The 27,261-nt window shown below is 34.4% G+C and overlaps 1 protein-coding gene across 6 annotated transcripts in view; it reads right to left on the minus strand.

Moving 5' to 3' along the window:
- Positions 1 to 5,378: 5,378 nt before the first annotated feature.
- Positions 5,379 to 27,261, minus strand: part of LOC138710746 (E3 ubiquitin-protein ligase TTC3-like) — a 107,851-nt gene continuing 85,968 nt past the window's right edge. For 5 of the 6 annotated variants that reach the window (XM_069841837.1, XM_069841839.1, XM_069841835.1 and 2 more), the window contains 5 exons: positions 21,399 to 21,811; positions 18,184 to 18,363; positions 14,276 to 14,403; positions 13,387 to 13,556; positions 5,379 to 6,733 (listed from right to left, as the gene is read on the minus strand). In XM_069841837.1, coding sequence (XP_069697938.1) covers positions 6,644 to 6,733; positions 13,387 to 13,556; positions 14,276 to 14,403; positions 18,184 to 18,363; positions 21,399 to 21,811 — 981 coding nt within the window. In that variant the 3' untranslated portion in view covers positions 5,379 to 6,643. The remainder of the gene's footprint in view (positions 6,734 to 13,386; positions 13,557 to 14,275; positions 14,404 to 18,183; positions 18,364 to 21,398; positions 21,812 to 27,261) is intronic. The other variant, XM_069841836.1, reaches the window with a different exon arrangement.

Below are 27,261 nucleotides of genomic sequence, written 5' to 3' on the forward strand. Positions count from 1 at the left end.
TACAATTGGTACAGTACATCGAGATGGTATGGTTAGTGATGTTTGAACCAAATTTTATTCAGTCGTGACAGGAGACGAAAATAAACAAGTGAAATACAGTAAAATGTCGTTATAACGAAAGCCAGTACACCGAATTATTCAGTATTACGAAATTATTTCTGTCCCCTGCCCTCTTTTCCATATAATTTATTGTTAAAATACTTCAATTTAACAAATTTCGTTTTTACGAAAAATCAGTATAACAAAATAAAAATTTTACTCCATTGTCGAAAAAATCTACCTATTTAATAAAAAGTATTTTAAAAATATAGAGTACAATTCGTTAGCAAATAGAGACATATTTTATAATACATTACCATTGCAAATGCATAGTGGTCACACGGTCATTAAATGTCTAGCTAATGAATCAGACATCGGATTCTAGGGCAAATGCCTATTTTGTTTCTTTAGGAGAAAAGTAAAAATAATTATTAATATTTGTGTTTCATGGAAATTGAAAGGTATTCAAAGAGTTTTATAGTGCCCTAAAATGCCCTAAAACGGTTATTAGAGCCTAATTTGTTAATATTCGCCTAAAAATGCCTAACTCACTGTAAAGTTTCGCATTTTACTCTTACTTTTTATAATTTATACATGCATTCACTGCGAAATTTAAGGCATTTAAAAAGTGGAAAGTTTGCTTCACACCGACCATGAAACCATTGATAAAGGAAACAAAATGTTTTGAATCTCACGACACTCGCAATAGATTTCACCGAATTTAACATGTTTGGAGGCATAAATGCCAACAAAGAACCAACCTTAGTTTTGAAGCAGGCAACAATCACAACATGTGCTGCTACCGATTCAGAGATATACTATACTATAAAAATGACTGTTTTCGGTCTGAAACCGATTAGCTGTACTGCCCTTCAGAGTGTCAAAATCACAATTTTTGGAGAAAGAGTGTTTTTGAAATATTTATGAAAAGTCGTAAAACTGCGAATTAGTAGGGTAAACCGTTACAAAATATTTAAAAGAATGGCCCTCCTAGTGTTAACACTACCAGGAAATGCAACAATAAGTGGAACTTTGTATTTTTGTCCAATTGAATCTCAATAACAACGGTTCATTTGAATGCTCGTTAACAGTTGCTCTTTCCCTCACCTTATTTGTGTTGAGAAGTTTTGAGAGGTAGGACGTTTTCCTGTGAAGTTTAACGCGATAATGCCGAAAAATATAAGTGCAAAATCTACATTGATCCGGCAATGGCTAACAGAATATTCAGAATTCACTTATGATGGAAAAATAATATTCTGCAAGATTTGTAGCAAACAGGTATGTAACAATAGTTGAAATATATAAATTCTATTAATTTTAATGAGTAGGCCTATAATATTTATACATTGATTGAGCTATCCTGAGGTATAATTCTTTTTAAGACCACTACACTTTAACCTTTTAAATTCTGATAGTTAAAGTATTTGCAGGTCATTAAAATTTTGATTGTTCGAACCCACTAACTTTGTGATAGAAATACGGCAATACAACAATTAGGATTTTATTTTAATTCAGTTTACTTTACATTTTTAGATTTCGCAAGAAAAGAAGTGCCACCTAATGCAGCATGTGCAAGGAGCGGCTCATAAGGCTAAAGCTCAGCAGAAAAATCAACTGCAACAAACTTTACTAACACAGCCTACTTCATCCAATCTCAGCAGCAATTTCTATGCTGATTTAACCAGAGCGTTTGTTGCTGCTAACATTCCCTGGAATGCAATTGAAAATCCGGTTTTAAGACAGTTTTTACAAAAATACTGCAAACAAAATATCCCATCTGAGTCGACCCTAAGAAAAAATTACTTAGACAGAATATACAATGAAACTTTAGCTTCCATTCGGGAGGATATAGGTGATTCTTACATATGGGTCTCTGTGGATGAAACCTCAGATCCTATGAATAGGTATATAGCAAATATGGTAGTAGGAAAACTTAGTCCTGATGGACCTTCGATTCCACACCTCGTATGTGTTAAGGAACTTTCGAAAGTGAATAGCCAAGCCATTGCTTATTTTGTAAATGAAGGCCTACAGTCTTTATACTCAGGCAATATAGACGATTCTAAAGTTCTGTTGTTTTGTACTGATGCTGCCTCATACATGGTTGCTGCAGCTCCACTTCTTAAAACATTTTATCCTAACCTCACGCATGTAACCTGTCTAGCACATGGCCTTCACAGGGTTTCTGAAACAATCCGGAATGAATTTCCTCTTGTCAATTCGTTTATTTCTAACACAAAAAAATGTTTTTGTAAAGCCCCATCCAGGATTTCAATATTCAGAGAGAACTTTCCAGATATCCCACTCCCACCTCAGCCGGTTGTTACACGATGGGGAACCTGGATTCAGTCAGTGGTGTATTATTCTAAGTATTTTAAAGAAGTGGTCACAGTTATTGATAAATTACCTGAAACTGATAGTGCAGCGTGTGTGAAAGCAGTGAAAGATTGTCTGAATGACTCACGAGTGAAAAACGATATTGCCTACATAACATCAAACTTTTCTTTCATACCTGCAAGCATTGAACAATTAGAACGTGAAAAACAATCTCTTTGTAGCCAAATAGCAATAGTAAAGGAAGCTCAAGTGAACATACATTCTGCTTTGGGCGAAACTGGGAAAAAAGTTAAAAATAAGTGGGACAACGTATTAAATAAGAATGTAGGATTTTCATTGTTGGAAAAAGTATCAAGAGTGATATCGGGGGAAAGTGTAAATGTTCCAGTAAGTATTGATGTTTCTATTGTACCTAATTTAAAATTTGCGCCTCTCACATCAGTTTCGGTTGAAAGAAGTTTTTCTGCTTTCAGAATGATTCTCAGTGACAAAAGGCAAAGGTTAACTGTGGAGAATTTAGAAAAAATTCTGGTGGTGTACTGTGCAGATAATTATAATAAAGTCTGAGCATGGAACTGAATTTCAATAACTTAAAATGAGTAATCTTGATATCAATAATCATTATTTCATTAGTTTCAATATATTAAATTTGTGCAGCTGTTTATAAATATAATATAGTATTCTTTTTTAATGTTTAAACATACTTTTTTGTGCGTATTTTAGTGTATAACTAAAAATTTCAGTGAAAGAAATAAGTATGATACTTTGATGTGCCTAAAATGCCTATTTTCATTAAAATAGAGCCTAATTTTACAAATTTTGAGCTTATTTTAGGCGCCTAAAACTGCAATTTTTAGTGCCTAAAAATCCGATGTCTACTAATGATATATGTCTACCATGATGGATGTCTGTAAATTTCGTATTCACTTTTTCATACAGTTGTTTCCTTGATTTCCCTATTTAGTTTCCTTCTACCAATCATAGTTCACTAATCTCGCAACGTGGCTTTACAAACATGGCACATCTTGTCTTACAAAGTGTTTCATAAAACTTAAATTTTGTGCTTCTTCTATGCCTTTCTTGAAACTTTTTCTTTTCAAATGTAATGCAAGTTCAGCTATTATTTTACTTACGGATATTTCCAGACCTACACGCAAAGCATGCGAAATTTACGGCATAAGTATGGTAAATGAATAATAGAGCATTTTTTTGGGGGGGGGGGGGAAATAACGAAATTTCACTACAATGAAGAATTTCAGAGATCCTTAGAATTTCGTTGTGATATAACTATTAAGTCTCACTGATCTAGGATGGGTATGTGACATCCTTTTCCTTTACAAGGTAAGGCGATGTTCATTCCATTAAATACAGTAGATCCCTGGTACTCTGAGGCTAGATCGTCTTTTACTGACCTGACCTTATTCCTAATTTTCGGCGCAGGATTGTGGATTGTTTTTATTCCATGCTTGTAAAGCAGTCTGCTTATCTTTCCCGACAACTTCCCTGTGAATGGTAGACAAGCTATGGCTGGTTTTTCCGCTTCTTATGAGTCCGTGATGGGCTGCTGCTGCTGCTGCTTCTTCTTGTGTCTTGTTATCACACTTAAATTTTGTAGTTTTCAGTAACACATCACATACTGTATAGCCATTACTCAGTAAATTATTGAAATGAAGATCTAATTTAAGATATTCTCTACATCTCTTATAAAACCCCAAAAGGTTTCACTTTCATATTATCAATACAGCATTAATGTGTATCATTAGTGACAAAAACACCATGACATTATCTATAATATTTCATTTTTAATGTTAATAATGTCATCAAACCTTCTTAAGTGTTGTGGTTTTTTTGACCCTTAGATAGAAGCCAGAAGATTTATACCATTATTGCACGCAAATGTCTAACTCTTAACCAGGGGTTCATACACCTCCATAATCGGGTAAATTCGTGTTGGGTTCATTAGCCAAGCGGGTTAAGGCACACAAAATATGTCTGGCCAGCATATCGTGCCTAAGATCGCAGGTTTGCTTCCAGGGCACTGCAGTCAATTAAGCCTGTGGTAAAGGATAGGCAGGGTCCATGTAAAACAATCGGTGTAATGGTTTCAGTTAACTGCAGTTGAAATGATTTTGCTCATTTTTAAGAAGAAGAAAAAATTACAAAAATATATATATATTGTTTTAATCAAGTGCAATGTCCTTAATGTTATATAAAATTAAAGAATATCAACATATTTTATATATAACATACAATTTATAACATATTATATCACGTCATGACCATAATACTAGCTGGCCACTATAATGGATGCACGGCTCCTAAGGATTAATATCCAATACACAGCTGTACTGAGAAAATTACACAACAATCAGATTAATTTACTTCTGTAGAATATAGTGTACTTAATACTGCAAATATATATGATTGAATAATAGCTACTGCTGATTCTAGGATTAATAATGCTTTTTGAGTCATAATTAATAATCTTAATATTATATAGCTTAAGAATAGGCCTGTATTTCCTCTGTAAATTCTTTTCAGTAAGTGTTGACGTTTTTAATAACCAATATACTTAGAGACACTTAAAAAAATTACACAAATGAAGATCGACATATTGGCATTATGATGTTAGAGAATCTCAGCATTAAAAATATATCAGCAATCCTGCAGGTCATGGCTTTCGTATGATGTTTATTTTAGTGTGCACTTTGTCTTATTCATTAGTTCTCAAATCTAATGACAGATGGATTTTGGAAAATAGGAAAATTATGTAGAAAAATTGTCATTTCACTGAAAACTACTATTTTTCCCCATATCCTTGGGTGCCAAGCTTCAAAATGGGGGTCATTCATTAAAGTCCATTCAGCAGCTGTAATTTTCATTATTGGTTCAAATTATATACACAGTCACCTTAAAATGAAGGACATTTCAGATAATGAAATATGTAATAAAAAAAAAAACAGAACTATGTTAACATATTTCAAGCAAATAAAAACTACAACTTTTATTATCAAACGCTATTTTATTTCATTAGAGGAAAAACATAATATAAGTATTACAATAGTATGCAACATCTTTACAGGATTATTGATAATGAAAGTTAAGTTCCGTCTGTACTAGTAAGTCTAACCTCAATTGTGTATCACTTCACTTCATGAAATTTGGTAATCATACATAAAGTAGTTACCTCAAAGCATAAAATATGTAGTAAAAAAAAAGCCTGGAAAAAGGGTTGCTGTGAGAAGAATCTTATACAATTATTTCGGCAATATATGAAATAAGGAATACAAATGCATCTGGAAATGCCCATTTCTATATAATTGATTTCACAGTCTCATTGACTGTGGGTAATTACCGCAAGGAATAGAATAATGGTCATGAATTTCTATTTTATCTGAAGTTTTGTTTTGTACGGTTTATGATACATTTAAACTGTACTGAAATAGTATATTATATCATAAAATACTGATAAATATTTTTAAATTATGTGTAGTTAACACATCCCTATTTCATATAGTATTTCAAAAATGAATTTAACATTATTCTGGGCTTAACTGTTTTATATTAGCATTTCAATAATTGTGTAAATATTAAAGAAATGCATAAATCACAATAAAATATGTAATTCCTGCTTTCAAGTCTGTCATTATTTTATAGGTGATGATTCGCAACTGATGAGAATAACTGAAATGCATTATTTATACAATATATTTGATTTACATTACAGACTCAAACAATTCCAAGAGCAAAATTAATTATGGAACTGATAAAATCGAAGTATCTATTAAGTAGTAAAATTAACCTAGATAATGAGTTTCTTAAAAACCCATACAAAAGTGAATATCAGAAACACATTAAGTAGACATGAATTATTTTCACGAACTGAATAAAGGTCATTTTTTTTAAAAGAATATACTTTCATGAACTTAAATAATGTCAATTAGAACTGTGAAAAATGGAAGATATTTTAACATCAGACTTACAAACAAGAGTACATAATGATTACATTTTTAGTAATTATTTTTATGTGTGTTTAACTAATGTCGAGAAGTTTCGGCATTAATTCTATAGCAGTGGCAGACATTTATAAAAATACTTAATTTTTTTATAATAAGATCACAGCATTGCTTTACATCCTTGCAGATGTCTTCATGCCAGTGGTGGAAATTCATCAACTGTTCTGCATAGTGGACAGACGCCTCCTTTTCGTAGCCATCTAGTTATACACTGAAGAGAAAAATGGTGAAAATAACCATTGGCTCTCATCTTATGACAATGGTGGAAATTCATCAACCATTCGTGTGAACACTCGGCATATTGGACAAATGCTTTCATTGCGGAGCCATTGTCTTATACACTGCAGAGAGATGGAGACAGGAAATCAAATGATGTTCAATATGATGCTATACAGAATGTTTGCATAACTATGTTACAAATGTCTAGTGAAGGCAGAAGGGAACAGAAGGAACAATTTGAAATAAGGAACCCATGTCTGTAGTCGTACAGTATAGACCAGTGATTCCCTACAGGTGGCTCGCAGGCCACACATGGCTAGAGGGAGAAAAAGAAGCCCAATCAGATGATGTAGTTATATGAAATAAGATTGTTTCGAAAAATATGAAGTAGGCAGAAATAAATTTATCCGAATACATTTTGTCAGCACAATTAACTCAGCAAACATTCTTTTACCCTCACATGTTACTGAGATAAACCTAGGTAGCTTATAACTTGAAATATATGGCATTCACAGCTCAAAGAACTTAAAAGTCGTTTAATTATATTATATTATGATTACTTTCCAAATTTCAATAAACTTGCAAAGTAAGTTCTGTGAATATTTGTGTCAATCTACATGTGTGAATCAAACTTCTCTGACATTAGTAGCATACAAAATTGTTACAGAAATAGATTGTCTAACAGTAACTTTCAAGATGCTTTAAGATTATTCACTATCTCTCATACCCCAATTTAGATAAGATCTCCTATGAACATTGTGCTCATTTCTCCCATTAAGATGGTCTTCAGTCAATTTTTTTTTTTTTAATCCAATGCCACCAGGTTGTCTTTCGACATTTCTGGTCTTCTCTCCTGGCCATGACTTAGTTGTAACCCACTTCTGAGATTGGGGCGCCTGGAAGGCGGAGTTACATTACCCCGATGAAGTGATAGGATGATTATGATAATGTGGTGCCAGGAGAGGTCTTAAATCTAAACTTAACATAAATTCCAGACCGTGGACGAACACAGGAAACAGATTTAAAAATGCCTGTTAATAAAGTTATTACAAAATAGAAAGTTACTGTTCATACATACTGATATTAGATATGATGAAAAACAATAGTGTAATTAATATCAAATAGAAACTATTTTTTCTGAAGCATTTGAATATAAAATATTATTTCTGTTCTCTGGCTCATTTCTGAATTCTAAAATTTCTATGCGTCCCTTGACCACTGGTATTAGACACTAGAAGCCCATGTCCCCTCCACCCTGCAAACTAGGCTACCCGTTTTTCAAATGTAAATGCTGTATCGAGAATTGGTTGTACAATCATTGTTGCTACAAACCTTCCTGAACCTTTTTCTTTATTGAACTTACAAGGAATATATTGTTTATCGAACGATGACAGAAGTTATTCCAGGAACTTACATTGTAGGAAGTTTTCGATTACCTGTGAATAGCTGCTCACTTTCTTTCTCAAATTCAATGACCCACATTCTCCTATCGCACCGTTTTCACATAAGCTGGGCCATACTTGCCTTGTTATACATACATAAATATTTATGAATTCTATTCAATATATAAGCTGCGTGACATAATGGAGAGCATTGCTGATGAATTCGGTGCTGCAAATGAGTGTTAGTGGCACTGCTTAATACATTAAATTTTTGTAGAGAATTTTTTCAGTCTTAAATGTTATGTTTTATTTAACGACGTTCGCAACTGCAGAGGTTATATCAGCGTCGCCGGATGTGCCGGAATTTTGTCCCGCAGGAGTTCTTTTACATGCCAGTAAATCTACTGACATGAGCCTGTCGCATTTAAGCACACTTAAATGCCATCGACCTGGCCCGGGATCGAACCCGCAACCTTGGGCATAGAAGGCCAGCGCTATACCAACTTGCCAACCAGATCGACTTCAGTCTTCCAGTGAACATGAACATAAAAGGAGATATACTTTTGGAAACTCTGCTCATACAGAGAAAGAAGAGATTTAAAAATAGAAGAGTCTGGGTCCATTGTTTGGTTTTGAAAGGACAGAATCGAGGACTATTTCATAATTTGATGATTTGCATCAGGATGATTAATCCCCCCCCCCCCCGTATTTTCGCATGTTTAAGAAATCATTTCAACAGCTTCTAGCAGGAATTACCAATGAAATTCGGGGGATGGGGGGGAAAGACACTGTGGCACAATAGGCTGTATACTGTCGTGATGGTGTAAGGAATTGGTGACCAAACAGTCGTCCATTAGCAGCGCCACAAAAATAGTGGCCTGGCTGTGGCCCTGTCTGGAACCTACAATTTAATTCTATATATAGCGACGGGAAGCGCCACTTTTAGTGGCTGCACCTGTGGCGAAGCCAACCACTTGTCTGCAGCACCACTATCTGTGGCTGTGTCTGAAGGCCTCCATTTAAATCCATTATTCACAAGCAACAGCACTTCTAGAATTGGCTTTGTCTGAAGGGGCTCTAAGAGCAAAAGTTGCTTCCTATATGAAAGTAGTGCCTAGGTTAGCATACACGTTCATGATACAAAGTTGTATCAAGAAGTTCCTGCACTAGCTCTGTAGCACGCCAACAGATGGCAGTGTGCCACGTAACATTGCTGTGTTAAGATCGGAAGCTGTTATACTGGTGTTTTTGTGATTACGTGCATGTGCTAGTCTGTGATTACATCATGGACAGAAAGGTGGAACAACGAGCCATCGTGAAATTTTACGTTAAACTTGGGAAATCGGCCACAGAGGCATTGAACATGCTTTGCCAAGCTTATTGCAATAAGTTGTATGCCGTGTTTCGAGTCGCACAGGCACTTCGTCTTTTTCAACATCTGTGGCATTGTTCATCGTGAATTCATCTCCCAGGGCCAGACTATCAACAGAGAGTTTAAGGGAGAAGATTTGGCGAAAGCGACCGGATCTGTGTGCACAAAGAACTAGATTCTTCACAATGACAATGCACCCTGTCACCGAGCACTCCTCCTTTGTAAGTTTCTTGCAAACCACAACATGTTATCAGTTCTGCACCTGCTATACTCGCCAGATTTAGCTCCAGCAGACCTCTTCGTTTTCCCGAAAATGAATATCCAGCTGAGAGGTTGCTGTTTTTACACCGTTGCCAAGATCCAGCACGAATCGCAGAAGGTTATGGACTCGCTTAGAAAAAAATTACTTCAAGGCTGCATTCAAGAAGTGGCAGAAATGCTGGGACCAGTGCATTGTTGCGCAAAGTGGCTATTTCGAAGGAGATGGTGTTCAAACGTTGGTAAATAAAGTACTTTTTTGTAAACAAAGTTAGTAGAGCTGGAGCTAAAATATGCGTGTAAATTGACTTAATCTATTTACTTTGTATTGAATATTTTTGTATAGCTTAAATGATGAATTGCTTATGCTTGTAAGTTGAAGTAATCTGCATGATATGTATTATCTATTTTTGTTATCTCAACTGACTGAATTGTTTATGCTTTTAAACTGGATTAATTCAGTTGTTAAGTATTATATTTTTATAGCTTAACTGATGAATAATTGTTTAGGTTTGTAAATTGAATCATCTACTATGTACTGTACATTTTTGTAGTCCTTGGCAGATTCGCTAGCCTGTTAATCCAGAGCTGTACTCGGGGCTTGGGTTAGATTCCCTGAGCTGATTACCTGGTTAGGATTTTTCCGAAGTTTTCCCCAACTATAAGGCAAATGCCAAGTAATCTATGGTGAATCCTCGGCCTCACTTCATCTCGCCAAAAAATTGTAATCTTGTGAAATTTTTATTGTTCTTAGCTTCAATGCTAATGTAAGATCTATGGAATACAATAAATTAAATGAAATGAAAAATACAGGAACTTTTTGATACACCTTCATATGTTATCCTGCCATTCAAGAATACCTAAAGCAACTGAACCAAAGATATGCCAAAAATTTGTTCCGATGTAGGATAACATAAACACTTTTATTAATTTATTTACTGACTTACATTTTTGGACAAAGGTTACTTATAAAATAATTATCCTTCTGACCTCCTCTACCATCACTAGAAGTTTGTAAGATATTTATACGAACACAATGTATACCATTCCCATGCAAATATATTACTCATGCTTTTAGTTTCATGCATTATTGATGTGCACAAATTTTTGTTTATAAATCCATCACCATGTTCCATTCTGCAGAGATGCATTCAAAATGTTGAAGTGAATCTCATGAAAGGTCATCTTGTGAAATGCTTTAAATATAACTGAGACATTTCAACTGCAAAAACTTTAAATTGTACTGACTGTTTGTGTAAAACAACTGTGTTGTTGAAACCTCTGATCAGGAATGTATTCCTTGCACATAAGCACTTTCTCCAGAAAGCTTCAGTGGATTACAATAGACTTACGTTATCAGAATCTTGCTCAATTCAAATCTAACGTAACCTCTCCATTACTTTTTCTTAAGGCTATATTGATGAAAAGAGCCCATAAAATAAGCATACGCATAAGCACTTCACCTCCAGGTGATTTTACAATCAATCTCTAGCAGAGCATTGGCCAGTCTTTCTAGTAGGTCTTGGTTTCAACAGTTATACATTGTCATATAATTTTGTGCCTTTATGAAAGCATTAGGTTTATGGCGATGTGCATCAAATGTGTTAAAAATGCAGTAATCATAGGTTACAAAACCACAGTTAAACAGTAATCATGATTAAAATGCAATTTCTGTTTACCATTCATAGTCACTGGTTTCTTAAATATGGTAAGCAAACACCTCATTTAACCAGAGTAAAATCTGTGTTTCTACAAAATGACGAAAGGAAAGCATCCATATCTCTGCAAAGATAATAGTCAACGTCTAAAAATGACTATCCCATCCTACATAGAAATGAACGTATCCTACATTTTCACACTGCATTTGTTTGCCTTTGGGTACTGTTATGTTTGCATGTTGCATTTCTTTGTTTTTCAGTGCTGTTAGGTTAAAGTTTAACAAAATGGAAAATGATTATATCTCAAAGTGAGTTGAAGTACTGATAGACTTAATTATTATAATTAAAAATATTATATAAAAAGATGAGGAAAAAAATGAAGATTAGTAAGAATGTGTGTAGGCCTACAATCCAGGGCCCCAAATATACCAAGAAACTATGCAATATTCTAAGATCCATCCATAAACTTTCTTCGTTCAGCCTGTGATGTAGGAAAAGTGATACTTAAGTGTTCTCTCTTAAAATATTGAAAATGTCAATTGCATAGAATCGTAATGTAAGCAGCCAATTCGTAGTAAAAATAGAAACTATCTGGGTTATTCTAAATGATTCATTTGTTGCAGCAGAAATGACACGGTAGATTAGATAAATTAAATCCCTCCTGAAATTTTTTGTCACGTAATTCCTGGTAAGAATTCTCTCTTTCCACTAATGAAACTTCATGCTCACTATCATCCCTATCCAAGTAATCCAAGTACAATAATGATCAGCTATCAATCTGGCCACCATTTTGTTTCACTAATTAACCAGTTATCTCCTTTAACTGCTCAAATATGGCCGGTTAGAGATTACTGTGGTTAACCTCCTGTTTTTAAGTCCTAACCAAGGTTGATGCATGGTAAAAATACTTAACTAGGGGTTAGGTGCAATTTTAACCAGTGGCTACAATAACTGACTCTCATGCACATGACCATTTATTTGTTTACACAAACTTCGGTTTGTTTTCAAACACAACCTGAATTTGTATTTTGTACCAATCAAACTCTGCATTGCGCATATAGACAGGCCAGTTTACACAAATTGCATTAGAGTGTAAATGGCCCAGTAGCCTTTGGTTTGCCAAAATCTAGAGGAGAAATGTCCTTCATATGATATCCATCCTATTTCACTAGACAAATCACATAGGCCTCTACCTCTTGTTCATTCCTCATTTCATTCTCACAATCAACAACAATCAGGATTTCTAGTCTTTGCTTTTTAGTGAGGAAAACCATGATGAACGATTTTCACGTCAGAAATTAAAAATTTTCGTTGTTAATTTATTTTAGCGATTTTCCCGTTTATATCATTAATATTTAATTTAGTTTTATGGCTTACTCTACATGAATACACTTATTTATTTTGTGTAAGGTTTTAAAGATGTTGAAATAAATTTCACCAATATTTAAAAGAATATTCAGTGATATTGAATGAAATTTTTATGTTTTCATAAATAAAATTGAATGCAGATCCAAATATGTCAAAATTAATATATGCTTTAATTAAAAACATGTTTGTCACACATGTATACTTGAATAATTTGTTTTCTAAAGTAACGGCATATTATTACTTCATTTATTTAGTTCCAACAGCTTAAATATATGAAGTATGGTGGGGCAAAGTGATCCAAGTGCCTAAAAGTTGTTTGTCAGGAAAAAGGAAAGCAATGTCTTGTGAACACTGTTGGAATATACATCCAGCACAATCCAGTGACGCATATGTCAACTGCAAATCGACATAGACCATATATGCTTGGCACTAGCAATGGTATTTAGAATACTTTGGGTGAAAGAAGCTATTTTCCGAAGTTTTGGCACTTAGATCATTTTGCCCCACCACGCTTCATATAATGTGTAACATTTTATGGTATAACTAAAAATTAACAAGCTACCAATATTATTCCATACTTTCTTACGCTTTGTATATAAGTAAAGTTTTACAATTGAATAAATGTCTTTGTCATATTTAAATTTCCTTTTGATTAATTTGAACTTCATGTGAAAGGAAGTACATCTTATAAGAAGCATAAAGTTGTCTATAAGGTATTCAAGCCTCATGTATCTTACCTCTGTATGGAATGTATGCTTGCAATGCAATGAAGTTTGATTTCTGTCCATGGGTTCCATACATATTATACAATCATCTTCAGAACTTTCTTTAGGTTTAGTCCAATTTGATGCTGAGTCACGCAAGCCACCCCAAGCATTGCCACCAAACTTGTCCAGTCCCATTGATCCTAAAATGGACACAAGGAATAATGACATTTAAATGATACTTTTTAACAATGTGTTGCAATAACTTACAAATTGCTTTTAAGAATTTTCCGCAGCAATTATCGAATTATTAATACCATTTTCACCTCTGTATTAACTACCCATATTTCTTGATAATTTTTTTCTACTAATACTTCTTGCTAATTTTTTATGTAGTAAACAATATGAAGTTGGAGGAAAGGAGGATATAGCAATATTTATTATTTATTTGTCTAATGGCTAGTATATGATATTTACTATCATTGACTGAGCGAAAAACAAGAAAGTGGTGAACAAAACTACGTATTAAGTAATTAAAAACATTCGGGCTCTGGCTTCCCAGTAGCGATCGACTTCCTTGGAGGATTTCAGAGCAGGGCATTTTGCAAGATGTTGTCTATCCATGTCTTCCTGTTGATAGCACAAAATGCAGCTTACTGATGGAAGGATGCCAAGACGATTGAGGTGTTTACCCAGGATGTCATGTTCAGTGTTAAGACGAAAGCTTGCAACTGCCAGTTTTTTTAAGGATTACTCTGAACAACTTAAGATCCTTCAGTGGAATGCAGGATACAGCAATATGATTATGACAAACAATTTCTTTAGTAAACAGTAGGTTTTTCTTTTTTTAGGATTGTGTGATAAAAACAAAGAATTACTTCATTTTATCACTAATGCTACAAATGTTATATATGTACCATACCTTGTTTCTTACTTGATTTTTCTTTAAGGACTCTGTCCACGGATCCAATTATAGTGCTTTGAGTAAGACCAGACAAAGAATTATTGTTCTTTTCACGTACGACAGCAACAGCAGAAGCCAGCTCTTCTCTGAAAAGGAACATATCTAATTACCAATAGGAATCAAAACTGTCAAACTATAAAGACGTTCACATAACAAAAATTTGCCTATATAAATTGAGCAATGTATTAAAGCAACTCAACATGCCGTATGATACTGTATTTCTGTGATCTTAATAAGCAGAAATATAATAAAATAATTAAATACTACTATAATATTTTAGGCCTAAGCATTAATTGGTACATTACATAATCAGAACTGCAACATGTAGCAAAATTAATCAGTTATTCAAAAAATTCCTCAAGTACGAAGACTTTTGGCAAGATCTCATTTCAAATTTCATTTTTTTATAGCTTGACACCTGGAAGTAAAACCCTATCAAATATGCTAACGTCTAGTCTCTTCTCTTTTCCCCTCTCTCAGCATCTTTCAGATACCAATCCCCAAAGTATCTAAAAGGGTTTGTGAAGATATTTATTTATTTACTCTTGTTATTTATTTATTATATCACAACCAATAGCAAAGATCATTCTACAATACCAACACAATTATGGCTTCATCACTTCTGCATTAACTATTGGCTAGAAAGTTTCAATTACACCAACATTGCAGGCAACTCTAGTCAACTCCTTACGTTTTCTGCTAATAGCAAGAGTGACAAACTGTAAATGGACCTGCCAGTACAATATATCTGTGGACAAAAATGTTGTGTGTTAGGTTATGTTATGTACAAAATAGGAATTATTCCCTTCAAATAACACGATGGCCTACATCAGTCATTTCCAACTGGATGATCTGTGACGTCATAGTGAGCTTCTCTCGTTCTCCGTAGCAATCCAGGTAGACAGTACGGAGCATGCTGCAATGCCAGACCCTATCGAAGCAGTGGCGTATGGCAAACCAGTTTAACTTACTGTTTACAGTACCTAATAATATATTAGTGTATTGGGAATGAGATAAGTATATGCTATTATACTTTAATAATTCTGGTATCTTTCTCACACATTTAATGCACACTAAGTTCATGTGGACTTGTCCTTAGACTAAACTATAGTCCTAGGCAGCTGGGTATTTTGCTAAAAACCCTTCATGTCAACCCAAGCTAAATGCAGTTAATTTAGTAAGTAGACATATTTTACTTATGTAGAAAGTCATCTGATATAACCTAGATAGTAGAACTACATGTCTTTAAATAATTTTATGTCTTATTTTATAGGTTAAAGATATAAATGTAAGTAATTATACCAATCCTTAAATTTTTGCAACTGTTTCTGTTGGAATTTATTTATCAGCTCACAATCCTAGGAAAGAAAAATTAAGGGGAAAATTAAAATGACTTCAAGGAAAAAACCGGCATTTACAAAGTAAAGTATCCTCCGTATCATCTGTAGAGAAAACAGTCTTGATTCTCAGTTTGTGTTAAGTTTTTAACTACTATAAAGATTTAGTATACATTGTGAAAATTCAAATAGATTTACGGGATCGTAGCAAGAAAGAAATGTGATACCCAAAAGAACTAAAAACTGTGGCTCTAACGATGTTTTTAAGTCCTAATGTTTATTAGTTTATGGAGTACTACCGTAAAGATTTAGTACACATTGTGAAAATTCAAGTGGATTTACGGGATCGTAGCAAGAAAGAAATGTGATACCCAAAAGAACTAAAAACTGTGGCTCTAACGATGTTTTTAAGTCCTAATGTTTATTAGTTTATGGAGTACTACCGTAAAGATTTAGTACACATTGTGAAAATTCAAGTGGATTTACGGGATCGTAGCAAGAAAGAAATGTGATACCCAAAAGAACTAAAAACTGTGGCTCTAACGATGTTTTTAAGTCTTAATGTTTATTAGTTTATGGAGTACTACCGTAAAATTGTGAAAATTCAAGTGGATTTACGGGATCGTAGCAAGAAAGAAATGTGATACCCAAAAGAACTAAAAACTGTGGCTCTAACGATGTTTTTAAGTCTTAATGTTTATTAGTTTATGGAGTACTACCGTAAAATTGTGAAAATTCAAGTGGATTTACGGGATCGTAGCAAGAAAGAAATGTGATACCCAAAAGAACTAAAAACTGTGGCTCTAACAATGTTTTTAAGTCCTAATGTTTATTAGTTTATGGAGTACTACCGTAAAGATTTAATAATAATAATAATAATAATAATAATAATAATAATAATAATAATAATTTATTTATTTAATCTGGCAGAGCTAAGGCCAGTAGGCCTTCTCTTCCGCCAAACACTTTGACATTTTGACATAATAATGATTAGAACTTCCATATGCATACAGGAATATGTTGTTGTTGTTTTCTAATGCCAGGCGTTTGACAATAAAGTCATTTGACCTCTTGCACTCCAATATTTTTCAAAGATATTGTGACAGCTGCAACGGGGTTCGAACACGCGTCCGACGAAACGCTGGTACGGGGAGCATCTGCATGCTGAAGGGCAGAAGGGGTGTATTACGTCAACGAGGCGAGGGGAGGCTGCGCGTGCAGCTGCTACGTGCGGAGTGAAGGGGGGGGGACGGACCCTCCCGAATCTTCTAGAGGAGTCCGTCGAAGTGGAGATATCCAGATAATTCGAGAGGACACCCGTAGAAATTTCTCGTAACTATGATTTTGCTATAAAAGAAGAAACGCGAGCGAACTTGAGCAGTTTTTCAGTTTATTCTGCCATTCAGTGAGTAAGCCAGAGCAAGCAAGCCAGTCTTGTGTACCGGAGTTCGACTCGAGTGTGCGTCCGCAACTGTGTCAGCATCCGAAGGCCTGAGTTCGAGTGCAGTGGACCGCAGTTGGAGGGACCTGAGTTCGAGTACAGTGGACTGTCTCTGAAGGTCTGTGGTTCGAGATACTGTGAACTCGAGTGACTGAGCTAGAAGAACTGTGAACTGAGAACTGACAGTTCTGATTTGTAAATAGTGCTTTGTAAATATTAGTTAAGATTAACAGTTCATTGTTGTTCGTAATAGTCTAAGTAAATTGTCATTGTCGTCTGTGGAGTGCAATAACGAACGCTGTGTTGCTGTGCGGAGAGCAAATCCCATTGTTGACGGGAGTGAAGTTAAATTGTAGAGAGTGAAGAGTAATTGTTGAAATAATAAATGTTACATTGTTGAGTTGAAATAAATTTACAATATTATCATGACCAGCCACTGAAGCACAGATTTTGAAGTGTTCCGAATCCATTTCTTGGTTTGAGTTGCACAATGGACAGTTAGGGGACTAATATATATTCCAATTCTATGCAGGTGTTTGGCCAAACAATCATGGCCTGTTGCCAATCTAAATGCAGCTACAGACGATTTTCGTGGTAAATCAGGAATTAACTGTGGATTTTGATGCAGAGAGTGCATACAGGAATATATGATACCAGAAAACAACATTTATTATACAGTGTTACTGTAAATAATCTTTCTGATTACAAACTCGAATAACTATCGTTAGGACACTAGCAGTGTAACAGTATTTGTAAAGGAATTTTAACACATTTACAATTCTGAGTAAATCATATAATGCTTTTATATTATAATTCCTGACAGAAATCTGCTACTTCAAAAGCATGTCTATTTTCATTACTGAAATCATAGTTTAAAACTGGTCACTCACAAGTTCGCATACTTCTGAGTTCAGAATATATTCATCTCTTAAATTTTATAAAACTGTTAGCATTTATCACAGTTATCATACACATCGGAATTATTCTCACACTTTATTCACACAGTTTAACAAGTATTATTTATTTCACACGTTGAAGAAATGTTCAATTTAAAAAACAGTATATTAAAAACATACTGAATTACTCACTCTGCTTTTGATGGAAAGTGTTTCCGAAGCTGTACCATAAGTTTCTGGTAACTGCCTCCAGTCTTCGTCTTAGGTGCTGATGCAGAAGCTGAAGTAACAGCAGCAGAAGCAATACCAACAGTACTGGAAGTAGCAATAGTTGGTACTGTTGTCTTCAACTCTACACCAGATGCTGTGGAACTAGGGAGGGAAAAGAAGCATAGTTTTTATGTCAATTTGTGTGTGTGATTATATATGAAATACAGTACAGCTTTCATTATTGTCGCCTTCAACTATCATCAATTCTAATGTCATTCACTATTTAATACCATTAAAGTCATCGTTTTTACTGGATCATGTACTAGTGTATTTCTTCTGGACGATAAACATTCCCATAATCTCGAGCATCCAGTCACACATTCAAGTGGTTTGTAATGTTCTGAATCACGTGGCCAGGCCTGGACTTCTAGGATACAGTTTTCACATAGGATTGTAGAACTGCTTAAAAAAAGTGCTACAGGTGTAAAAATAGTAGAAAGATACAAAAGTGTCAGTTCTTTAGAAATTCAATTAATATTATTAGTAATGGTGAGGAAAGTAAACAAATTATGATCATAACCATCATAACCTTTGTGTCCAAAATTCAACAATTATTGATGAAAAAACAAATTTAAGAAGTGCTACAAGTGTAAAAATAGTAGAGCGATATAAAGATAAGTAAACAAATTATGAACATAATTGTGTCCAAAATTCAACAATTAGATTATTATTGATGATGAAAAATAAATACAGCAACGTGGCAAAATTAGTAGTGCCTGTAATAATTACAGTAATGAAAGATCGTAACATGACTGTTTCATATAAAAGTATCTTAAGAGTGTGTCCATTGTTATTTTCATTATCAGTCAGTAAACAAACATGGTTCTATCAATACATATGATGCCGATGATGATAATAGCATTACACTTAAAACTCCAACCATGTAAATTTTACGATACTAACTTACTACCTTGTTCTTCTCATGTGATTATTTACAAATGAGTCAGCTGACGCTATTAGGAGATGGATGTGTGAAGAAGCTAGTGCTAATGAAATATGATCGACATAGCAGTGTATTGGAAGCTGGAATAATAAATGTGTCAAGTTAACATGCAAAGAAGTAAATGGAAATGGTGTTTGAGCCGAAAAATTGTTGTTAGGTATAATAATATTTTTGCTATTAGTGACTGGAAATTTGAAACTTAACCCTGGGCCTGAAACGAAGATCGAAAAATTACAAATGATGTTGGAGAATCAAAATAAAGAAATTTCAGCTGAATCAAGAGATATGAATGATCTAAATATAGTACTTTCCTGCTTTCTTGGAAAAGTTTGAAGTCATTACAAATGATATTAAATGAATGGAAGAATATTCTTATTCAATGAAGGAAGAAATGAACAAATTTGTTGAAGGAACTATAGATCACCTTAAGAAATTGCAATTCCTAGAACAGCAACAAAGGAAAAATAATATTGTTATTTTCGGTAGTATAAATGAATTGGCTAATGAGAGAAATTTTGAAACTATGAATATTGTGTCGGACATTTTATATAATAGATTAGGAACAGAAGATGCAGACTGGTGGACGGATTGCGTGTTTAGGCAAAAGGAGAGGTTCATGACCCATTCTATTGAAATTTACATCTTTTGCAAATAAAATTGAAGTTTTCGCGAAATGCAAATATCTAGCTGGTACAAAAATTCGAATTGAAAATGATATTCTGTAGAAATGAGGAATAAAAGAAATTAGTTGAAAAAATATTTAATGGATACTAAAAATGGAGGTTAGAGAGCATTTTTAAGACGAGATAAATTAATTGTAAATGGGAAACAATTTGATTTAGATTACTGTAGAAGAAACATTGTCATCGATTTGAATGAAAGACAAATAGCTACAACTGCTTCACAAGAAAAGGAAGTGATTCATCACAATCTGATCCAGGAGAAGCAAGCAGACATGATCACATCCCTGAGAGAGGGCAGGAGACACATGGATCAAGAATGGGTTGAAGCAACGAGAACTAACATCACATTGGAAGGGGATACAGCAGGGCAGAAGTCCTCTGTGTGGAGTGTGGCATTGTGTGGAGCAGAAACATTACGACGAAATGAAGAGAAGCGACTAGAAGCATTTGAAATGGGGATATGGAGAAGATGTCATTCGTGCGGTAGAGCGCTATGTTTCTAGTACAATTACGCTGTACTACATTCCTTTACCGCGGAGAATGCGGATGCTTTAGCAAAGAAGGGCAGCACTGCTACTTACAGACCTGTTACTAAATCTACATATTACTCTGTGAAGAGATTTATTAAATCTACATACTTAGACTTCAACAAACAAAATTTGATAACTCAATCCCAAGGGAAAAAATGGAACTCTCTGCATCAAAATCCACAGTTAATTCCCGATTTACCACGAAAATCGTCTGTAGCTGCATTTAGATTGGCAACAGGCCATGATTGTTTGGCCAAACACCTGCATAGAATTGGAATATATCAGTCCCCTAACTGCCCATTGTGCAACTCAAACCAAGAAATGGATTCGGAATACCTCAAAATCTGTGCTTCAGTGGCTGGTCATGATAATATCTTTGAAAAATATTGGAGTGCAAGAGGTCAAATGACTTTATTGTCAAACGCCTGGCATTAGAAAACAACAACATTCCTTTACCTACCACTCGCCCCTTATCTCTACTCTGGAACTCTCCCCACTACTCCTATTACTTCCCCTTTTTCGCGTCGCTGAGCTGTCAGGACTAAATAATCGGTCTGTATTTGAAGGTGTGGCAATATGAAAAAAAAAAAAAAAAAAAAAAAGTGAACTTTCACATTTAAATTTTATGTACAGAGGCTGATTGCATAAACCACGAACTCAAATTAGCAGAAGACGGTTATTCTACCCGTATAGTTTCATTTCAAAAGATCAAATGTCTAGCTCAAAAACTGTAGAACGTACATAACATTTTGTGTGTTAACATGTAACAATTTTCAATCCTAAGTCTGTAACTTCCAATAGTCACTACTCTGCAACCAAGACTATCCATAGATACACTTGTAACACAATTCAGCATGTTTCTATGAAAATCCTGACATAGGGTGACATTTTCAGAATTTTCTGGAAGAATCGACATGAATGACCCATAATTATAATTATATACATACATACAGCATTTAAGAACAAACTCAATTTACTTACGCATTAAAAATATGTGGTACCAAAAGTTTTGAAGTTTTTGCATTCATTGGTATCTCGAGTGTCTTCTGTTTCGGGGCTGTCACTGTTGTATAATTTGGAAGAGCTTTCGCCTGAGATGATGCCAAGGTAGATGGAGTTGCAATAGGTGCAGACACAGGTTTTGTAGGTTCAATTGGAGTTAATCCAAATGCAGGAGAAGCTGATTTCTTCTTTTCTAATACTGCCTTATTTGTTGTCTCATTTTCCAATAACTTGCCTGTTCGTTCCGCCTTCAGCACTTGTGAATTTACAGTACTTGTTGAAGGTTTAGAAACTTCTGAAGGAGAGCTGCTTGTAGGAGCAGATTTGAATTCTTTTACTATAGCACCAGAAGACTGTGTGTTCAATTCTGTTGCCTGCATTGAAGACTGCAACTAAAAAGAAAATGAGTGAACAAATTAATACAATGTAAGATATGGTTGGTTGGTTTCTAATGCCGAACCCTTGACAAGAAGAGCTTGCATTCAAAAACACGTTTGTCCATGAAAGATGAAACAGAGAGAGAGAAAAAAAACTTATAATGTTTTGAAAATATACTCTGGACATTCAAAGTTTTGAATAAAAAAAAAACGAACAAAGTTTTGATTAAAATTACATTTGATAAATACAATACTACAATACTATTAATAAGTAGAGCACATTACAACATAATAATTTGTATGGAAAATGAGCTGCAAGAAATATCAGCATTTGTAATTTAACACGTTGACTGCTACTTGATGCGTATATACGTCCCTATACGTGCTGTGAGACGTATATATGCTTCAAGCGGCAGTCAACGTGTTAAATATGCTTATCTTTTAACAAATCAGAATTATGATCACATTTTTACAGATTGGGTCCAATACCATCCTCCTCACAATCACAACCCCTTTCACCATTTTCATTTCCAGTAGCAAGCACCTTAGCAGAAGCTTCAGTACATCATTTTCTTTTCCTGTGAAATAGAATGCTGGAGTGATAACTCTACGTCTTCTTTCTTCGAAGGAACAATCTCGTTTCATTATATTTCTCCACAATTTGGATGAAACATGTACTCTGTGACAAGGCTCCATTATTACCTTGACCACTCTATGGCTCCTGATTTGTCCTTCTTAATAAATAATCTTTTCATTTGTCTGATGTCTGCTACTTTTTGTAGGGTATGTAACACTCCACAATTTCCAATCATTTCAAATTATTTTCACCTCTGTAACTAGATTGCAGATTTCTCCGTATCTCTGAGGAGTGAGAATAGTACATTCCTTTCTTAACCCAGTCACCTTGTTTGAAGAGCTGAGGTTGCACGAGATTTACCACACCAAAATATCTCACTATTTTATTCAGTGAGTTACATATTTTCAGCATAGCATTTGATAAATTCTGTATAAAAAAATCTTGCATAGTTCTCTTTTTAATGAACTTGTTTACAGTACATTCCAAATTCATATGAAAACTGTAGGCTATATTAAATTCGAATGCAGGGAATTCAAATATTTCAAAATATGAGTCCATTGGGTTAATAGTTTCTCAAGAACATGGTCTGTTGGTAAATAAATTATGGCAGCAATCTTCATTGAACTGCACGAAGCCAGTATGTTGTGACCGAAATTTGACTAACAAAGTTTTGAAAACAAGAAAAGTACAGGACATACTGAGTTATGAAAGAAATGCTATATTTCTCTGCACTAGCATTGTGAGACTAACAGTTATGATCACGAAAGCTATTCATGCTGCGAATCCCATTTAACCTCAGATTCCCATAGCTGACTCATTTTTGTTTCCAAGTGGACAAACGTGTTTTTGAATGCAAGCTCCTGAAATATGTCACTGGCTCTTCTTGACTGGTCTTAGCTTAATTGATACCCATTTTTAGCTTGTGCACTTTGTACATGCACATTGACATAATTATTCACTATGCACAGATGGTAGTGGAGGAGCAAGGTTATGAATCAATATGCCATAACTCTTCTCTATCAGAGATCTCGATAATCGTTTGACATCTGTTACCAAGAGCTGAGAACAGAGTAGTGGTGGGTCTGGGCGTAAAATTTAGTATTATTATTGATCTTTATCTTCAACAAAAGGATTTTTTTTACATATTAAAAACAGAGCCAATACATTTAATTCCACATTCAAAGAAAGCTGTGAATAACATTCTTTTCCACCTGGAAATTCAATGCCCTCATATGGGATTGAACCTTTATCTCTTAGGGCACATTGATCAGTAGACTACAGAAGACAAGTTATGGACGTCGTAAAATTAATGTAATTTGCATTTTAAACACAAACAAGGTATGGTTTATTAGTCTTATATGGGTACCTATGAAAAGTGGTATGTATGTGTATTTATTCACACTGCAAATGGGTAAATACCGGTGGCAGTGGTAACTAATTACACTCAGTAATGACAATTAATAATAATAATAATAATAATAATAATAATAATAATAATAATAATGATAAATAATAATAGCAATAGTATAATAATATTAACAAGAAGCATCCTAAATTAAATGAAGCACGATCACTTAAAATAACATTTAAAGTAAATCTAATTTGTATCTTAACCCTAACTTCGAACTAAAACCCACGAGTATGATATGTTCATACATGCACAAGTACCTTTCAGCACTACACTCATTTCGCTGTCAACTCACTCACTGCACTGGAGCTACGACACATTTCACTGATACTATTCTGATTTCACTAACACTTCAAAAACACTTCACTGTTCAAATACTTCACTCTACCACTATAAACTATAAAACTTCACTGACAAACACACTTCACTCACACAACACACTTCACTGATACAACACTTCAAATAACAAAACAATTACACCCTTTAAATAGTGTGCATAATATACTAGCGTCTATTAGTAAGGTCCTTAAGCCTATTTTTAAATACATTTTTGGTTATTGGTAAAGTCTTTAGTAAGTCTGCAGCTAAAGCATTCCAGTCCCTTACAGTACGATTGAGAAAAGAAAACTTTCCAGTGTCCGTCGTCTGTCTTCTTTCCCTCAATTTATGTGAGTGGTCGTTCCTTGAAGAGTAATTTGGCGGTTGCAAGGTAAGAAGGTACTTTGTAAGAACATTGCATAAAAGGCAACTTTCAATGAAACTTAAGTCACTTTTAAGCACTGTATATATAAATGAAAGTGTATCACCAATATTGGACATCCCAAAAATACTTCTCTCCTTCTTAGTACATGAATCTGTTGTAATCAGTATCTAAAAAGATCTGAAGGGTCATGTACAGTTGAACCTGATTACAGTGACCACAGTTAGTGTGCAACACCTCAGCTACGACGACAATCATTAAAAAGCAAGGCTTTTATGTAGATATTGAATATTTTTTTCTTTTACAAATATGATTTATTATTTTATAATGACACATTCTCAATAAGCAAGTCGTTTACAGCGACATTTAGCAATGGTGTAAATTCTTTAGAAGTTCATGTTCTACATAAACAGAGAGTCGCAAAATATTACTTAATTATTGTAATGTTACAATGTAAAATAATTCTGTGGTGTTTGGGTAAAGGGAGATGTCATAAAAATGAGTTCGGAGATAAATGAAAATTAAACTTGGAACCCTTATTACAAATAAGTTTCTACACAAATAAAACACATCAACTGCTTGTATTCTTAGATTTTTGCACACCCACTTGTATAATTTAACTTGTGTGTTCATCTGGGGAACAAAATTACACCTGGACAAAAAAATGACTTATACCCCTTTACCCGAACACCACAGAACACCCGAACAGGATGTAGCCACCATGGTGGTCCAGTGGCTAGGGTGTTGGACTCATAATCCTGTGGACCCACATTCGATCTCTGGTATATCCCCAATTTATGACATGCTGGGAAGCCCATGGTCCAGGTAACACAGGAGTTCTGAGAGCTCTGGTTTCCTGGGGCATCCCAGCAAATCTCCATCATCATTTCATCGTGGATGTAGCATAGAACAGCCTCCTATGGTGTAACAACTCTGTCGATAAATTGATCTAGACAACAAGCTTCATGTGGGTGAATGACGAAGAGTTAAGTAGCCTACCCACGACTAGTATAAAAAAGCAATCTAAAGGACTCATGCATTATATCAATAGGTAATAACAAAGTATACTTAAATTGGAAATTGCCTCACAATCACAGAGAATGTGCTCAGATATTTCTGATGTAATTAGAGAGCAAAAATTACATAAGTAACTACTGTATTTAAATATGACTCTGATTACATAACTATTTTAAATATGATTCTGATAGTTTGACATTCATAAGATTCAAAAATACAACTAGTCACTGCTTGACTGACGAGACAGGAGAGGATAGTATCCTTTAAACCTTCATAATAGGCCGAAAATGTATATAGCAAGACTTTCTACTTGGAAAATTATAGGGCTTGCTCCTAAGACTTAGACAGGAGAAAGTTAAGGCCATAAATACCTCATCCAGCTCGTCCACTAATTATTCTGTAAGAGATGAGAAGCAAGTTACGGATAAATCACTGCTGTCATGGGGGCCATATGGCATATGGGAACTACAATTTTTTAATGAATCGTAAGGGGAAGAGAAAATTTTTCCCATACCGAGCCATATGGGCTGGTATGCATAAAGTTGAAGTAAATGCTATTGCTAAGGTTTATGTAATTATACTATGATCTTTATGTATAAAAAGCCATACTAAAGGCCTTTAAAGTCCTTCCTGCGTAGCAGAAAGTTGATCTGGAAGGAGTGTTTAGTATATGTTAGAATTCGTAGTATAAACCACTATTTATATGCATAACAAGAAGTATATACTTCTACTTCTACGTGTAAACTAAGAAAAACCGTAGTCTGTCCTGTTTGAGACTTCGTTAGCTCAGCATAAGCATTTGTATGGTTTAATATGACAGAATTTATGCAAATTCGCGCTAGAAAATCCTACAAGGAAAGACGAGAACCATCAGAAAGTGATTATAAGAAGTTATATAGGTTTTATAAATAAAAAAAAATTATATGATCAATTTCTGTAATGGACTACTCAAATGTTGATTTTGAGATAACTGGAATTTTATCTCTCAGTTGATTCTTGTTATTGTTATTTAAAATAATATATTTTTAGCAAAATGATTCTATGATGTATTTGCAAGACATTTAATTTACGTGAAAAAAAAAAACTGTGTGCGTACAATATTTTAGGTTACATGCAAATTTAATGACTAACATTTTGGGCCTGTCTGATTTAGTCTGATTTTTACTTTACTTGTTATTTATTTCTTCATAATTTACTTTTCGTCCATTTTTTTCTTGCTGTAAACTTCCACTTCAACTTTCATAGCCTGGATGGCTTCTTCATCACTTCTTGCAGTGGGGTTTGCGATTTGTTTAATAATGCTAGTTATTTTTCTAGTAGATTAACAAACAGCAGTTGTTCTCATGCTCTCTTCTACACTTTCCACTTCGTCGTAATTGTCCTTTTTCTTGTTATACTAACCAGATTTTGAGGACAACAATCAATTTTCCCACAAAGAAAATTAACATAAATGCATGGAAGGCGAAAACTAATGAATCTTAGCGGATAAACCTGAAGTACTGTCGATAATCGATATAATCGAATAATCTTGACAGTTTATACTACCGCCGCATAGTACATACTTTGATACTTTGTAGTAGCAGTATCAGGTTTATGCATACAAAACGAAGTATATACTTCTACTTCAAGTATCTTCTACAGTCGAAGCAAAAGGTAATGCTACTATGCATACCACCCATGGTGTATGAGTGCCTAAATTTGTTCACAGAGGGTCTGTACTAATATTAGATTATCTCTTACTGGTCCATATATATCTTATTTGA

The sequence above is a fragment of the Periplaneta americana genome, chromosome 12, assembly GCF_040183065.1.
Source record: "Periplaneta americana isolate PAMFEO1 chromosome 12, P.americana_PAMFEO1_priV1, whole genome shotgun sequence".
NCBI classification, from domain to species: domain Eukaryota; kingdom Metazoa; phylum Arthropoda; class Insecta; order Blattodea; family Blattidae; genus Periplaneta; species Periplaneta americana.